The 18,296-nt window shown below is 45.8% G+C and overlaps 1 protein-coding gene across 4 annotated transcripts in view; it reads left to right on the top strand.

Annotated features, from left to right (window-relative positions):
• AP2B1 (adaptor related protein complex 2 subunit beta 1) overlaps positions 1-11,532 on the top strand; it is a 111,976-nt gene extending 100,444 nt beyond the window's left edge. For all 4 annotated transcript variants that reach the window (XM_019626853.1, XM_019626857.1, XM_019626854.1 and 1 more), the window contains 2 exons: positions 5,199-5,353; positions 10,694-11,532. In XM_019626853.1, coding sequence (XP_019482398.1) covers positions 5,199-5,353; positions 10,694-10,768 — 230 coding nt within the window. In that variant the 3' untranslated portion in view covers positions 10,769-11,532. The remainder of the gene's footprint in view (positions 1-5,198; positions 5,354-10,693) is intronic.
• The last annotated feature ends 6,764 nt before the right edge of the window (positions 11,533-18,296 follow it).

Consider the following 18,296-nt stretch of genomic DNA (forward strand, 5'->3'; position numbering starts at 1 on the left):
TCACCCCCCCACCCATTAGTACAAGGCTTTGAATTGGAATGAAAGTGAGCCTTGTTCATACCTCGTCCTTCTTCATTTATCCATCATTTCATCATTTCCTCCTCCATATGTTGGTGGTTCTCATAAGGGTTTCCCACATGCTGCCATCCCATTGTCGCCAACGTGTGGCACTGAGGGAAAGAGGCAGTGTGGCAGTACAGAGAGAAAACTCACTGCCTTCTCTTTCCGACTTTGTAATTTTAGTTTTTTGGGCTCTGTGATGTATTTATCCTCTGTTCAGACAAATCTTTTCTCATAGGGCTTCCTCTGAGCCCTTGGAGAAGTGTGGGAGGAGATGCCTTCTCTAATTTCCATTATAATAACTAGTTAGCATTCTCTTCAGGAACACCACATATCTGCCTCCTTTCTAATATAGTCTTGGCCTAAGCTTCCTACTCTGACTGGTTATGTAGTTATTAAACAAAACTAGAGTTTATGCTGTGTTTTCACAAAAAATACTCAAATTGAGCTTTTTTTGTGCCATATTCTAGGTAGATGACAGTGTTACCCTCTCTGAGGCTCAGTGGTCAGTTACCACAGCCTCATTTGATGAGTGTGGGAGGTTGGACAGCTCTTCACAGTATAATAAGCTGTTCTCCAGGAAGCTTGCCAGGTCCACACTGGCTGCTAATGGTGAGAACCAGAGCAGCTCCTGTTCGCAGAAGCAGCCCCTGTACCCAGCTTGGAACAGACAGGCCCTTTGTTGTAAGTCACCTGGTGGTAGCTGGTCCTATGGTACCATTTCATATATTACGCTCCTGAGAACACTTGCTTCTTAAAAAAAATGGGTTTTGTGGTCCGTTGAACTTTCAGTGAAAGTTGAAAAATACAGTGCATGATGTGCCTCTTAGAGGTTGCCATTGCATATTAGCACACTGAAAGCTGAGAAGTCCTTCATTGCAGAAACCTGTTTCACTCCACGTTGACTGAATTTCTTTGTGGAATTTAAAATTACAAAATGCCTATTATTAACATCTTATGGAACACCAGTGCAATCTGGGAAACACTGGCCGATGGAGACACAGAAAAAAAGCCAGTGTAATTGAAAAGAAGGTTTGGTTTCAGACATCCAGTGTGAAAGGGACATACTTAAAAAAAAAGGAAGTTGGATAACTGAAGGCTTTAGTCTGACCTGCCAAAATAATAGAAAAGATCCCCCTGCTTCCAGATTGGAGTTGTGAACCCCATTGCACCTTGGTGTACATTTATAATCTTGCCAAAGAAGCGTCTAGCCTTTCTCCCAGTGGGGCTGTGTTCTCTGATGTAGCCTGGAACAGTTTCTTAGAGCAAATTCAGTTTTGATCAATGCTGCCATGGCACCATGCCAGTTCCTCCTTGCCTTGGGTGCTCCAAATACCAACGAGTGGGTTTTCCAGTGACACACTGCTCTGTGGCAGCACGGCACATGGAGAGTAGAAACAGCCACTTCGTTTTCTCCAGGAGCCCAAGGCCATCGTTGTTTCCCATGCTAAATCACCACTAATCTTGCAAGACCACTTCCTGTAACTAACTAATCCTTTCTAGCCTGTCCTCTGCCTCCACCCCAAGGTCAGGAGTGCCCTGGCCTTCACATTTCCGTTCAGTCTTGAAGGCTCTATTCACATGAACATTTCCAAGATTAGTGCCTTCTGATTCAACACCCTGGGTCTAGCTGAGAGCTAAAAATACCATCCTTTCCAGCTGATCTGCCCTAATCACAATAGCACCAACACTTTAAATAGCTTTTCTGTGCCAGAGTAGACATTTGACAGATGGAAGTAACATTCCTGAGGGCTATAGGAAGTCACACTCTTACAGGACTTACCAGCCTAGCATTGAGCTTTTGCTTCTGCTCTTCCGTTACTTTCTAGAGAAGAAAGAAGACACCCTCTTCCCAAGCCTTAATAATTAATCGGATCCTGATAGAAAGGCGTATATGCTAGGGGTGCTTGTGGTGTCACTAGTTGTGTCAGAAAGGCACTAACATGGGTCTCCCTGCTTCCTACCACTGGCCATCTCTACTGGTGTCAAGAGGTCTGTCTGAATCTGTTTTGCAGCTTACCATTATATCAGCATTTGTGGTTGATACATGTCTGGGACCGCTATCGTAAGTGCACAAGAAGTAATTGCATCTCCAGCCATATCCAGAAAGGAATCTTTCTGGCAAGCAGTCAACAAACCCATTTTTTTAATTGTTTATTCTCTGAAAAGCTCAGAGACCTGATGTATGTATATTCCCTGTTTAGGCACTGTAGTAAGGGGACGGACAGTTTTTTCTGGCATGAGAACTAGGTGAGGGTGAGCTCTGTTTCTTTGTTTTGTCGTGATTCTCCCCATCCTCCATAATATTTCATAAATGGAAATAATGTGCCAACCAGCAGTTAAATATAGTTTGGCTGCTCAAATGGTAAAAAGTGTCCTTTTCAGCAGTCGTAGTGGCTTTGAACTTGAACACAGCTGGGTCCCAAATGCAGAATTCCCCCCTTCCCACTCTCCGAGTACTGTCTTTACTCTTATTGCTGTTGGAAGAGGTGCAATTTTAGCTAAAGTAGGAAGATGACGGAAGGAAGACCACATCCAATCTTCTAGGATTTTGGGCCCCAGACCCAAAGAGCCAAATTTGGGGAAGCAGGCAAATGAACCAGAAGAATCACATCTTGAAGCAAATACAGTTGACCCTTGAACAACGCGGGGGTTAGGGATGCTGACCACCCGTGCAGTCAAAATTTCACAGATAACTTAAGTCAGCTCTCCCCATACAGAGACTTCATACTGCCAGTTGACCCTTGAAAATCAACACATGGGTCACTTGAAAAATCCACACTTAAGTGGACCTGTGCGTTTTGAGCCTGTTTTACTTCATCTTTTGGGGCAGATCTCAGTGTCTTCACATTACCGTCTCATTCTCAGGGTCCCAGAACTGTAAGATTCCATCCTGTTTCCCAGGAGATCGGGTGTGTAAAGATCTGTGGCGTCTTGTTAAGAATTCTACCCATTCTGGCTGGGAAGCTTTCTTAGATCTGGCTCCCGTTGCCATTCTTAATAAGCACATTTAGCAGAGTCTGATTATCCTACCGTCTGTATATCCTCAAGCACAACCTAATACCTAAGGGCTATAAAAGTTAACTCACACATCCTGATGCTGTAGAGCCCTCCCCCCATTCAGCATTCTGATAGAAATGGTACAGCCATTCAGGAGCAGAGCCAGGTTCCTGGCCAGAACACTTCCCAGTGTATTCAAGTTACATCTGTTCACCTTGCTTATTCCGCCTGGCTGTTTGCCACATTCTCTCATTTTGGAAGGGGAGAGAGTGTATGTGTAATCTGCTTCCTCTTAGCCTATCTTCTCTTATACAGGTGGTGAAATCATGCGATGTCTTTAGGAATCCGGGCCTTACTTTATATATTGTCTAGAATGTGTGTGCCTATGCACCAAGGTGGCTCTTCAATAAAGGCCCCTACTGTGTGTTGTTTTTTGCTTCCTTGGAAATGGGCAAGAGTTTTGAAAGTTAAGAATGGCTTTACAACTTAAAGCAAGCCCCTCATGTGTTAAAGGCAGTCCTGTCAAAAGATATTAGCCAAACTTTTGCTGGCGACGTTGCCTAGTATCCCAGTCTAAGCTGCAGGAACCCTTCATTGTAAGAAGCAAGGTGACTGCCAGAACTGCCTGACCCTTCACAAGATGATTAAAAAGTATATTGAGGCCCCCTCCTCCAGTTATATTGCATATAACTACCCTAAGATACACTTTATGGCACCTCAAAGATAGCCAGGTCTTAAGTGATAACTAGTCTGCTTGGTGTTAGTGAAAACCTTTGGAAATAAAAGAGGGAAGTTAAGTAACAACCAAATTGGTGCAAATGTTTAATGAACGGACTTGAGGGCCCCCTCCCCTGAACTTTGACTGGTTTGAACATGTGAGAAAGATGTCAGGGCAAGAACTACCTCCAAAATCAGCCCACATCTAAGTAGAAGGTTTTTAATGCCTATGGCACTGTGTACATATCAGCATCTCCAACACCTGAGTCAGGCGTATTCACAGGTATTGATGGCAGGTACCCATTGTGTCCCAGATAATGTGGGAAGCACAGTGATGAAAAACTGCAGGATCCCTGTGCTCAGAGAGCTTATTGCTTAGAACAGAAAGACCATCCACCATGGCAACCTCTTCCTAGAGAGCACAATAGAAGATGACAGATTTTTATATGGAAAGAATTTAGTTCCTGAAGTTGGCATGAGTAATTCGAATTCTCATCAGAAATGAACATAATAAACTATCAACAAAAAAAGCAGTGCTTATCATCTCTATTTCTAAAGTTTCTCTTTTTCTGATGTGGCAGCATCTCATATTAGCAGTAAGAGAACAAGGAGAGAGAAATGACCTTTAATTATAGAACACCATGTTTCTCTGATGCAATAGTCAGTCACAAGGAGGCCCCAAACACCAACCTGTCCTTACCCTGGGTTGGTGACTGGAGACCTCCACTGGCAGCAGCAGGTGGGGTTACAGGGCCTTGTATAATCATCTCTGTACAGCTTCAGTCTTTCTCAAAGCCTTTTGTTGAGACAGTTTGCTTCATTATTAATTTGGAGGCATGATATGCTCTACAGGCTTAAGTAATAATTTGCCTGCTTTAAAAATATAATTTTAACTATCCAGATTAATAAATTTGACTTGTAGGATTTCTGCTACTGTGTGCCCTTTTCTGATCCTGGCAGTTGAGGTCAGAGGAGCTCAGAGTGAAGTAGCAGCGACTCAAGTAGTAGTGGTATAGGTCATCAGTGTGTGTATCCCTGCGGCTCTGGGACCAGCGTTCCAGAAATGAATACCAACATGGCAGTCACTGCGGCACGCCCATGCACCCATTTCTGTCTTTGTTCTCTTCAGAGCATTTTTATCTGCCTAGCACCTAGTTTAAGATTACCAACTCCTTTGACCCACCATAATCTCCACAGGTAATGCTTACTTGCACCTTATTCTGTTTCTGTCCTGGAATGTGATAGGCACTTCAAGAGCCTCTCCCTGACCCTTTGCTATTGTGGAAGAAAGGTTTTTGGAAATGTATGTTCATATGCGTATGGAGTGGTACTTGCCAGGGGACTTCAGCACACATGGCCTGTAAGGACGTCATAAGAGAGGTAGCATGCATGTGTTTGACATGTTGAATCTGTGTTTCTAGACACTGTTTCCAGCAAGTTGCAAAACAACAACGTTTATACTATTGCGAAGAGGAACGTGGAAGGGCAGGACATGCTGTACCAGTCCCTGAAGCTCACTAATGGCATTTGGATCTTGGCTGAGCTCCGGATCCAGCCAGGAAACCCCAATTATACGGTAAGTCCTGGCTCAGAATGGGCGAGGCGGGTGTGAGGAGGGAGGCAGGAGCCCTTTCACTTCCCTTAGCACCCCGGAAAGACCTGAAGGAGGCGCTCAGACCCCAGAGGTCCAAAACAAGCCGTCAATAAGGAAGTCCTGAGTTACCTCTTCAGAAGACCTGTCTGCAGTGTCTGTCCCATCCAGCAGGCATGGTGCCCCTGGCAGCAAGGAGTGCTTCAGACCCCCCTGAGATAGACAGAGTTGCTCACAAAACTTGGCAACTTTATCAGTATCAGTTAATACTTCTGTAGCCTATCTGTGCATGGGGTAGGCTAACAAGCTACTAGTCAGAGGTTTGTTTACATCGCTCATTTCAAGAAGGCCTTCTTTCCTGCTTTTGGAGTTCATGACCTAAGGGTATCAGAGTCATAGACAGACACGTGAACCTTTTTTAGCATTGTCCTAAATGCTTGTTGTGAAAGGTAAGGCAAAATGGGCCACACTTTGGCAGGCTGTAAGGGAACGTCAGTTTGGAAAACTCCCTTCAGTACTACAATGGACTGACATTTAAATTCTGGCAATATTTCTCGGGCAGGAACAAATTACTTTGTTAAGCAACAAATATTTATACCCTAGGCACTGGGCATTTGTTTGCTGTTGTAAAAGGTGATCTGCCAGTAGGACGCTTATAATCTGATTTTGTAAGGTGAAAGAAAAACCACTTGGGATGGGGGAAATATTTTACTCTTTTGTTATTTTTGAGGTTTTTGTAGGCTATTTTGAAGAAGGGGACCAGAAAGTGACAGAGGAGAATAAGTTTCAATATTAAATAACTGAGGAAGCTGAGTAGTCAGTAGATTAAGGGAGCTTTTTAGCCATTTAGCTTAGAAAAGTCTGTGACTCCATTTCTTATTTTATTTTTTTAAAGATTTTATTGGGAAATTGGCAAAAGAGAACAGCGTTGGGGAATCGGGGAAGGGAAACAGACAAATGGGGGAGGGGAACAGCGTTGGGGAATCAGGGGAGGGGAACAGACAAGTTGCTGTCCTTTTTCTTCAGTCTAGTTGTGGAGGACTTCGCTTCACTGGCCCATGTTGGTATTATCATTGCGCTCTTCCCAGGTGAGGCAGTCACTCACCAGCCATTGGACGGCCGCTCACGGCGGCTCACGGCAGCCCAGCTCCAGGTCGAGCTGTTGTTCACCATCCTAGCTGTAGATGGCAGTGTCACTGGCCCATGTGGGATCCGAACCGGGGCCCTGCTGCTCAGCTCGTGCTTCCAAGCCAGCTCTTAACCAACGAGCCCCTCGGCCGGCCCTATTTCTTAATTTTAACAGCCAAGCCTGTTTTCATTAGCACACATCAGAGGAATATTAGTACCACCCACAACTGAAAATTCTTGGTGTTTTCCCCACTAGTTAGTTCCCTCCCTTGAAGTAAGCTGGACGAGTGTGTGTGTGTGTGTGTGTGTGTGTGTGTGTGTGTGTGTGTGAGCTGCCGAGTCCTATCAAGCTAGATTTTTGGCCAAGCATATGTGAGCTGGGAAACTTCAGTCTTCCCTCCCCATAAACTGTACACTCCTCTCACCTACCTCCTCCACTGCCAATCCCTGTGCTTTTTGGAAAGAAACTACCCTGTCTCACTTACTTTGAGTTCCCCCAAGAAAGGAAAAACTCCTCTATGCTGCTTCTGGAGAGACAGATTTTCACTGTAAAATTAAGGTCTTATAACCCCACTTATTACTTGCCTAGAAATTTAGTATGTGTGTGTGTTTTATTTTTTATCATCCATTCTTTTATTGCATACAGTCTTCCTTCTCAGCTAAGTTAAAGAAGCATGGTTATCCGTTCTTTGCAGATAAGGAAACCAAAGTTAAGAATGATTAGTGACTTGTTCAAGATCATGTAATTTGCTGGTAGGTGAGTTATGCTTAGCATTCAGGTATCTCTTAATACTTCCTACCATCTTCTTTCTGTTCAGTATAAGGATTAAGAGAATTTTGAGAAGAACCTCTTGGTATCACTGTCCTAAACATCATTTGTTCAATTAAAAAAAAAGTTTAACTTCTTATTTTGAAATTATTTGACTTGCAAAAAGTTTTTAAATGGTACATAGAGTTCCTATGTGTCTTTCACCCAGTTTTCCCACTGATAACATCTTACATACCCATTGTACATTTTCAGACAGAAAATTGATATTGGTAAAATACTATTAACTCAACTATAGATCTTATTTAGATTTCACCAGTTTCTACATTACTCTTTTGTTGTTCTTGTTGAGGAGTGTACAGTACTGTGAAATCTTACCCCATGTGTGGGTGTGTGTAACTGCCGCCACAGTCAGGACACGGAACTCTTCCATCATCACAAACTCCCTTCTTGCTCCATCCGGGCTCTCACCCACCCTTAACCCCTGGCAACCACGGATGTGTTCTCTGTTGCTATCATTGTGTCAGTTCGAGAGCGTTATATAAATAAAATGCATACGACACGTAACATTTTGAGGTTGATTTTCCCCACTTAGCACACTACCCTTGACATCCAAGTTGTTGCGTGTATCGATTGTTCTTTTTTCCACCAAGTAGTAACCCACTATGTGGATATACAACAGTTTATCCATTTACCTGTTGAAGGACATCTCCTCCCCCATATATTTTTGAAATTTTTATCTTGCAGTAACTAGGTTCACCTGCAGCTCCAAGCAGCAATCCTGTGAGATCCTGTCCTCATGGGGCCCTTTTACAGCCACAGCTGCCTCCCTCCTCTGTATTTGTAAATGGTCAATTTGTTTATACTTCCTTGCCCCCTTTCCTGTTTTCCACTAGTCTGACGAATACGTTCCTGCTGCCCACAACACTGTGTAAATTTTGTGTTACAGCCTGTCACAGGCCTAATCTATTCCCCTAAATGGTGCTCCAGGCTTCAGAATCACTCAGACCCATTTCCTTTCCTCCATCACCCCAAATATCCATTATACTGTTGATCTGATCTCAGCCAGGTAGTAAGGAGGAAACAAATCTGGCTGAGTCAGTTCTCAACCATGAGGACTGATGGGAGAGTGATAAATCACTTCCCCCACTACAGTCCTTAGAAAGTATGTTTATCCTATAAGGATGAGGCTATATCTCTCTAATTTAACTGCATCTCACCTGGAAAGATAACTTATCCTAGGTGAAATATGTGTTCCAGATTATAAACCAGAAGTGGGTGTGTAAGTCCTTGGCTTACTGAAGCAGAAGAAGTGCCCCTTTCTCCCTCAGTGGGTCTCTCTGGATGGGTGGCATTCCTAAGCGGTTGGCATGAAAGGTGTGTCACATAGCAGGCTAGCAGTTCCAATGTTAAAGCGCCAGCAAGGCCTCTTTTCCTTTGGGAACCGTACAAAATGAGGCCAGAGCCCTAACAACAGTTTGTAAGTCAGATATTTAGCTACTTTGTTCTTTGTGTATGTTTCCCTTTTACTTCAGGATTCAAAAAATAAATAAGTAAATATATAAATAATTCATTTTAGCTTGTCTTAGCTGCACTAGTTCAAAAGCAAGGAATGGGTTGAAGTCTAAGCCTGACCCTTTATTAAAGGCTGGGAATAGCTTGGGAGTTCTGGGGGTGGGGGGAGAGGCGGTGATGTAAGAGTCCACAAAGCGGGGCTGGGAGAGATTGGATTCTTCTTCCTCTCCCCTTCTCCCTCCTGCACACAGCAGCTGAAACTGTTAGGGTCCAAGCTTGGTCCATCCATGAGCTCCCCCCCCCCGCCGCCCCCGGCTCCTCTGTGCAGTTCAGGGTTTTGAACCTCCAACTGGGAGAACTTCGAGTGTTGTTACAAAGATGTGAAAACACTGGACAGTATTTTGGGAGAAAGGAACAACCCCTCTTTAGTCTGGGAGTTAGCTCTTTTAGGCTGGCTGTTCTTACTCTTTTTAGCTGCTTCTCCTTTTCTGAACCCATATATTGTCCCATGAGAATTTCCCACAGCACTGACAGTGGAGAGGCTGTGGAGGAGGTGGTACAGAATTGCCTCTATAGGGAGTTTAAAAGTCAGGGAAATGCCTATCGCTGCACCTTTGACCAGGTAGGGAGCTGTTTTCTATGTATATTTATTATGCATATAATGTTTTCTATGCATAATATATTCTTAAATTGGTTGTTGTTGTTGTTGTTTACATTTATCAGATTTGTCTTCCTGATTAATGTCAAGCAGCAATTTTGGAAATGCCTTAGAGACCTACTAACATTAAAGCTGTAAATAAAAAGAGCCTCTTTTGATGTTTTTCTGTTTGATTTCTGTTTTTTGCATTTTTCAAATTTCAAGTTTTAAGGATATGAGTTTTTTCAAGAAATTCAGGGTTGACCAATATCTTCTTCACATTTTTGCGAAAAATATTCTCACCTTTTGTACTATGTTAACTCATCCAGAGTCTCTAATAAGAGAATAAAGAGGTAAAGTCTAAAATCTCACGGTGATGTGTCGTTAAAGTCCATTTTTGTTGATCTACCTTAATAAGAACAATGGTGTCAGTAATACAGAAAGCAAATAGGAAATTTTCTGGTTCTAAATGCAATTTGAATGCTTCCACTGTTGTATTATTAGTATTTTGCCTAATCTAATACAATTAAGCAGTCCAAATCTGGGTCTAAATTTCGTGCTTGTTGACCCATGAAGTGAAAATCTCAAGTGTTCAACATTGAAATCTGTTTAGTTTTAATTTGGTGATTGTTAGACTAGAAGAAGAGGTGGCAGCAGAGAAGCAGTGGTATCGGCAGTATCTGATCTGCCTGTCTAGAGGCGGAAAATTAAATGAAGCTGTTGGCATGAAATGCTGTCTGGTATCCTAAGTAAATGTCTTTTTGTGACCATTCTTATTTTCCCTCCATGACTGTGGATGCTTTCCCCAGTATCATACGGAAACGACTTGTACCTTGGACTGGCCTAGCTTACACTTTTATTTTACTTGATTGTACATCCTCCTGAATTGGGACTGAGATAGCCATTCTTGTCGCGCCGAGAAGCAGGTGGACAGCTGCAATGACACCAGCAGGATAAGGGTCTAGCCCTTCGCTCTTCATTTGGGGGAATAATCCCTATGACTCTTAGCAAAGCATTGGAGCAGCTGTCCCCCCCCCCCATCAGAGACTTTGATGGTTTTAGTATGGATTATTTGCTAATCTCACAGCACAACTTGACATGGATTAAATTGAAATTTTAAAGCCCACGGTACCTACTAACAGGATCTGTTTGGCTCCTCAGGGACAGAAGCTCCTTTCCACTGTATCAGAAAGAGATTTCCTTAAACTGAGTACTTGGATACCTTTCGAGTTAACGCCAGTCTCCATGCTAATCTTTCCTCTCCTTTCTCTCCCAACAGCTGTCACTGAAGTGTAGAGCTCCTGAAGTCTCTCAGTACATCTATCAAGTCTACGACAGCATTTTGAAAAACTAATGGACTGCTCCGGTGACCTCCGGCCGCCCTGTGATCGGTGCAAGCCAAGAACTCTTAACTGGAAGAAATTGTATTGCCATGTAGAATCTGAACCTAAATACACTGAGGCCACCCACCAAGGTAGTGACTAGTCTAACCTGTGCTAACATTAGGGCACAACCTGTTGGATAGTTTTAGCTTCCTGTGAACGTTTGTAACCACTGCTTCAATCACTCCCCACCTCTTGCCACCTGCTGCTGCTGTCTGTTCTTCCCTATAGGCCTCTCCATACTTGCCAGTGGCTGGCATTTTTGAGTGTAGTTTGATATTTTGTAATTGAGAGCTCATTTCAAAAGCAGAAAAAGACAAAAAATATTAAAGCAAGGAAAAGTGTCACTGAAACGTAAACTGCACTTTATTGTTTTATATTTTTGTACATAGGAGAAATTGAGGGAACAGTGTAACTGCTAGAAAGTGTTCAAACAACTGACCATCATTAATTGCACAGTCCTGGAGGAAGAGACACAGTTACTTGCCCACCCTGTTAGGGGTTTTCTTATCTGTGGCACCTTGTCCTAGTCATTGGGGTTTTCACTTGTTTTTTTCCTCCCCAAACTCCTTTTCCTTGTGATTCCCCCTGCCCCATATTATCATCGCACTTGATTGCTCTGCAGTTGGGAGTGGTGGCCTTCCAAGGCTGAGAGAAATTAGAACTTACTGCATTCCTTTCCCCCTGATCTGACCCATTAATAACGCTATTAAGGAATTTGAGTAGAGATGGGAAACAGGAACCAAAATGCCCTTCCCCCTTCCCCTCCCCTGTATTTCCTTCAATTCTCAGGTCCAATTCAAATCTAAAATCATAGTTTTAAAGTTGAAACAGACTTTAAGTAATAACTTAGCCAACCCTGTTTGAGTATATTTACCTGAGGCCCGTTAGCTGTGTAGTAGCAGAGCTGGGGGACTGTGTGTCCTGAATCCCCATCAGTGTTGTTTTCACTACAGCCGTGAGTCTCGTTAGTATTTTTTTTCCTCACTGCCTTTCTCTTGGCTTTTCTGTGCCTGCTGCTTTGTGGCTTTTCCCATACTCCATACTGACTTTGGCACTCTGTTCCTCGGCATCAGGTGGCAGCGCAGTATCTTTTCAGTCCCTAGAAGGTAAACCCAGGTGCCCAGAATGAAGGACTAGCTAGTGTTTCCCATGTGGTCCTCGAGCCAGAGTTCTTGAGGCCATCAGGGTGGTGCAGAGATGAGGTGCGCTTAGCGGCATCACAGGTTCCCTTTATCCCTTCAGCTCTCTGATCTGCTCTTTACTCCTTAGGCTCCAAGGCAGTTGGGGCCATCTCAGAGGGGCAAGCAGTTCTTGTCATCTCTCAGAAGACTGGGAGATGGGAAATCCCCTCCCTCAACACACTGGGTATGATTTGTCAACGACTGCTTCATGCCCAAACACCAACCTGTTCAGCAGTGTTTGCACTGTTTCATCTGTGGGCACTTGTTGTGTTGCCTGGCACCCAGTGTTCAGGGCCCATGACCAAGACCGCTTCTCAGCTGCCCCTTCTCAAATCAGGTACTTCGGAGTCCCAAGGCCTCATGTTGGATTCAGACCTGCCGGTGAGTCCAAGAGCAGGAAACAGAAAACAAACAGGAACTGCGCCCCCAGTCCTGCCATGTTTGAAATGACCCCGATTGATACCATTTGCATAGCTTGGGGGAATGGGTCCCCTAAAGCAGTTTCTTAAACCTTGAGAACCTCCAAGAGAAGAACTGGGGTGGGGGAAAGGGACTGTGTCCTGCACGCACCACCCCTCAGGCACGTGGAGAGTATGTGTGGGAGGTGGATAGGTTGGTGGCGTGTGGGATTGAAAAGCGGGTTAATCAAGTTCCCTGGAGTCAGTTGGATACAAGCAGTGAAGGTTCACACTACAAATTTAGTGTTCTCATCTCAGAGCAAACTCGTTCCAGGAGGGGTGTGTGTCAGGTTAAGCAGACGAACAATTTTATATCAGGATATGTCCCCCCACCCCTGAAAGTAGGCCCCTCTCAGCCTCCCAGCAGTGGTAGGTAACAGCTGCTACTCTCAGCTGACCCGATGGAGCCAGTCGGGAACCCTGGGCTCTTTGGGGAGGCTGCCTCCCTTTGCTCCCCAGCACTTAGGGAGGGATTCTGCTCTTCAGAAAAGGTCCTCTCCTGAAGAAGCAGCACCTGTTGCCTCCACCACAGCTTCCCTTTTGGCCCATTTCACGCTGGGCCGAACTGGGGAAACGGAATGGAGACTGCCCTGCGTTCCCCGCTCCTCTGCCTCAGTGTGTCTTTGTGACGTCAGCTGGTGTCATACGAAGGGCAAGGGAAGCACACACACACCCAGAACTCTTGCTGGTCAGAGATGCCCTGAGTATCTGTCCTCGCCCGAGCCTGTCCAGTGTGTCTGTGTTGTGACGCTTGGGACGCTGGAAATGGGGAGGGGGGGAAGGGGTAAGTGTTGCCCTAAGAATGCCTATCATTCTTCTGTTGTTGGGATCTGTTCTTGGGGATGGTGGGGGTTGGGGGAAGCTTGACCTTGTGTCTTCCTCAATAAACTCATTTACACAAAAGTTTGTAGTACATGTACTTTGTTCTCAGAACTGACACTAGGACAAAACGCCCCTGGCCAGGGGAGGAACAGGGCATAGATAACCATGCTATTAGAACTTTTCTTTTGGCTGCCCTGGCCCTCCCAGGGATTTAGACAGATGAAATTAAAATCAGCATGAGAAAGAATCCCACACGTGTCTGAGGCCCCTGTTAACCAAGCCCCATACCACCACCAATCACTGCCGCTGCCGCCGCCACCACCGCCACCACCACCAGCAGGGAGCGCCCGGCTGCTTCTTCCCTGGCAGATGGTCCCACGGGCAGACAGCACAACAGATCTTATCAGTTCCCTGTTAACTCAGGACATTTCATGAATCGCTCAACTTATGAAAGACTTTCAGACCTGGACTCGGCCTGCATGTTCCTAAGTGAATAGAACTAATGCTGCTTCAAAACAAGCTTCCCAAGGAGTTCAAGTCATCACCTGCATTTGTGTCAAATGTGACCGAGGTCTTGTCAAGATAGAAGCCCCGCCCACAGGTTCTGATGAGCTGGAAGCTCTGAACTGAATGAAGTCTCCCACAGCCTGAAGTGGAGGAAAGAAGACTGAGGGATCCAACACGAAGATGCCCTTGGACGTCCCTGAACCTCTCCACCAATCGAGCAAGTATAGGTAAGCACAGTGCTCGGCACTGGAACTGCTTTTATTACTTGGATCCAAACACCATGAACAAACTACCTTTGGCAGCCAGGAGCTTTTGGATGTCTCCATATTGCTGGGCAGCAGTTAGACCCAGGTGTAACAGGAATACCACTTGGGGAAGAGTGGGGTCAAGGCGGTCTTTGTTGAGGTTCAGGGTCAACGATATGAAGAGGGATGGGCTTTACTGAGATCTAATCTGGTTTGCCAGTTAAGCATGTCTGTTTGGGCCAAGAGAATCTTTAGGGCAGAGGCTCTGGACCCTTGGATGTACATTAGTATATCACCTGAGAGCTTTCCTAAAAAGCTGATAATTCTGCTCAGCCAGACTGGGGTGGGACCTGGGGGAATCTGCATTTAAAAAAACGTATAGGTGTTTCTAATGTTCAGTAGGGGTTGAGAATCACTGCCAGAGAGAGACACACACCTGTTCACCTACTTCCTCTCCTACAGTGATGCTCATGTTCTTGTGGCAGTTGAAAAACGGTAAAGCACTTCTATGCCCATGATACCTACCTATCCTGTGGATTGAGCACTATCCCATTTTTCAGGAGAAATGTAGCAGAGCCACATCTTCTGACTCCCTGTGCCCTTAACCACTACACTACAGCTTACCGCTTCATTCCACTGAAGGTCGTCCCCCCGCAAAATTTGGCCATGAGGCCCATGGCCAACCTTGCTTAAGCCCCCAAGATAGCAGTACGTTCAGTCCCCAAAAGCAGGGCACACTGGCTTCAGACTCCCACCTGAGACTGCACGATCCTTCTCTGCCCCCCAAATGGCAAATAACGTATTTGCCGGCGTATAAGACGACCCCCTAACATTTCCACTCAAAATACAGAGTTTGTTATATACTCGCCGTATAAGACTACCCCCTCTTCCACACACCAAATAAAAGGTAAAACAATATCAGATTTGATTTCAACATTTATATTTATATTCAAATGCTTATGACATGCAGGAAAACTGTCACAAGGCTGTATGTAATCAAACATATACATAAATCGCAATTCGCGATTTTGCGCTATCATACTGGGTGTATGGTAGGCTGTGTGCGATTTTGCGAGTGTGGTAAAATCGCATAACAGCAAAATCGCATAACAGCCGAACATACACCCAGCAGTGCTGCTGATGCCTGAACGGTATGTGGAATGAAGTGGGCGGGCATCGGGAGGCCACTATGGCACGGGGCAAGCACTATGGGCAGTCTATCTGAAGTGTACCTGGCGTATAAGACGACCCCCCACTTGGAGGCATATTTTTCAGGGCCAAAAAATCGTCTTATACGCCGGCAAATACGGTAGGAAATACCGAGTTCTGGGGTATGCTGTTTCTGAGGTCAGAAAAATGCTGAGGACTCCCAGGTTTGAGCCTTCCTATTTCCACCTCATGAACTGATGCTTTTCCTGATTTTGATGAGACCCAGATTTCTTGTCCCTGCCACCCCCAGCTCCAGGCAGCAAAAAAGCCTGTTTATTTTAATACCTGGTGTGGCACTTGGGAAAGATCACACCTCCCCCGTTGTTACCCATTTCTATCTCCTGAACACTAATCCTAGAATCCCAACCAGCCCCCAGACATGTTATTGACAACACGGATGTTTCTTTAAAAATTTCCGAATTGGCTCCAAACTTGTCATCTCAGTTTCTCATTGAGCCTTTGCCCCACCATCCTTAATACTGCCAAACAGGGGAAGACTAATTTGGGGGCTGGTTAAACCCAGAAAGGACTTAATTTCCAGAAGTATCCTTTTGAGAGAGGATTGCCCCCCCAACACCCTGGGACTGAAGGAACTCCCTGTTCTCCCACTACATAGGAGATGATGTTCAAATCCAGCCTCTGGCTTTCCCTCCCTCGTTTCCTTCACTCTGCACTTACTGTCAGAGGCTCCAGGATCTGGGCTAACAACCCCTGGAAGCCAGTGTGGTCCTCAGCTAGGATGGAGCAGGGGCAGCAAGGTAGGCAGGTTCGGGTCTTTGTCCTTTCTGTCCCACTCCATGTCTGGGCCTCAGGCCCTGCAGATGGGCCCACACTTCTGCTCTCCTGGAGCCTGGGTTTGCGCCTCAGCTGTCCAGTGTCCTCCCCTGAACCAGAGCCACATGAGGGTCAAGGTCAGACAGACCCAAGGACAGGGCCTCTCAAACTTTCACCAAGGTAATCCTAATGATAGAGGAGAGTGAACAGGCTCCTGGGTGTACATTCTTAGCCCAAAGTAACTCTCAGCGAACCAAAATGACTTAACCAAATCTTAAATTCAGGCAACTGCATTTTATGGTAATACTATGGCTGTTTTTTAATATAAAAATAATGCTTTAAGAGTGTCCAGTTCGAGGCCCCATCATTAACCTGTGGCTTTGCATTCCCCTCGTATAGCTAAGTTGAGGAGTTTCTGGAAAGCCTGGATCCAAGTATGAGTGTGAGCTGCACGGTTTCTTATTTCTGCTCCACCTTGGGCGGGAAATAGAACCAGATGGAGGGACATGGCCTGGGGGAGTAGGTATAAAGCCTGGGGTCCTCAAAGTAAGGATTAAAGATTTTCAGATACTGTTGGGGGACAGATAGTGCCCTGGACAATTTGATCAAGTTAGGAAGCGCTCGGTGACCCGTAATGATTCCACAGGGTCAGTAAATCTGCTTTTTCTCCCCCGCAAAGTGTCACTCTAGGAGGAAGCCGTATCCTTCCCAGCCCTGGATTTCCTCGTCATACTCCCACCCTAACCTAACCCCCTGGGAGCCCACCCAGAATAAACAGAAACTTTCCCAAGGTGGTGGTCAAGCTCCTCTAGGAATGGCTGTGTGGCTCTGAAAAAGAAAGAGTAAAGGCCACATGTCAAAACTTACTACCTGCCAGGCACTGCGTTAAGGACTTGACACATGCTGTGGGGATCCTAGCTCCATTTTACAAATAAGGCAATAGAGTTCCGAGAGTTCAAGTTACTTGCCTTTAGTTCCACAGTACGTAGTAGGGCCAGGATTTAAACCCAGATGTGTCTGATTCTGAGCCCTGGCTCATAACCACTGTCTATACTTTCTGTCTGGACAGGAGAGGCAGAGGGAGCAGTTGAGAAGGTGCCCAAAATGCAGAGCCCAAAGGGAGGAGGAATGCTGGGTTCTGTGAGGAGACAGGAGCCCACAAGTAATAGAAAGTCATAGTGGGGGATGCTGGGTCCCAGGGGTAAAAACAGGACATCTTTCAGAGCTTCCCCTCCTCTTCCCTGCCCTCCAAGCACCGAAAATGTAACTCTGACCGGGCTGCTGCCCTACTTCAAAACCCTTTCATGCCTTCCCATCCTGCACAGAGCTCACCCAATCTCTTTACCCAGCAAGCAAGACCTTTTGTGACCTCACCCCAACCAACGTCTTGGTCTCCTATCACCATGCTTCCCGCCCCCTGGGCACCTGTCTGGTTCCTGGACTCACTTTCAAGACTCTCTAATTGCTCCCAACTTCTCACATCTACAAGCCCTCCTCTTCCATGACACCCCCCACCTTGTCACCCCAAGTCCACTGCTTTCAAGACTCCTTCCTTGAAAGGTGCCTCCACAGACTCATCTAACTGGTTGGCCCACTCCCTCTGCCTTCCCTCAGAACCCTGACTGGGCACACAGCGGGTATCACCGCTGCATGTCTGCTTCTGATCTTTCCTTTGGACTGTGAGCACCATGCCAAGCTGGTTAGCAGCTGCCCAGCTAGGGACTCCCAGTCTTCCTATTCCATGCCTTACCCTTCAGTAAGACAAGTTACTCTCAGCCTCTCTCAGCCTCAGCTATCTTATCTGTAAAAGGGGAGGAACAGACTCTACATGATAGAATTGTGAGGGTGCAACGCTCAAAGCATGTTGTCTGGCACGTAGTACATGATCAATAAATGTTAGCTATTGATGAATGACACTGATAATGATTGTTTTAGGATAAATACATGGGTAATTCTGACCTCAAACCCTGGTATCTCCCAGTCTGGAGAGAGAGGAGCAGTCGTTTTAGGGGTGTGGAGGTCATTCATTGGCCAGAGATCAGCTTTGTTCTGAGCTCGCTGGGTCCGGAAGTGAAGAAAAAGGCATTAGGGCCTCTCTGGTCTCTGTCTCCGACCCCTCCAGTCTAGAGCTAAAAGTATCGCAGGGCGAGTCTGGAGGCAGGTGATGATCGCCGCTAAGGATTAAGGAACTCCTCAAGGGCCGCCCAAGTGAATGTGTCAGGCTCAGGGACCCAGCGGAATGCCAGCCGGGCACACACACCCCTCGCTCCGCCCCGCCCCGTCCCGCCCTCCCGCCTCCCC

Source organism: Hipposideros armiger, unplaced genomic scaffold (assembly GCF_001890085.2).
Source record: "Hipposideros armiger isolate ML-2016 unplaced genomic scaffold, ASM189008v1 scaffold_692, whole genome shotgun sequence".
Classification (NCBI taxonomy): Eukaryota; Metazoa; Chordata; class Mammalia; order Chiroptera; family Hipposideridae; genus Hipposideros; species Hipposideros armiger.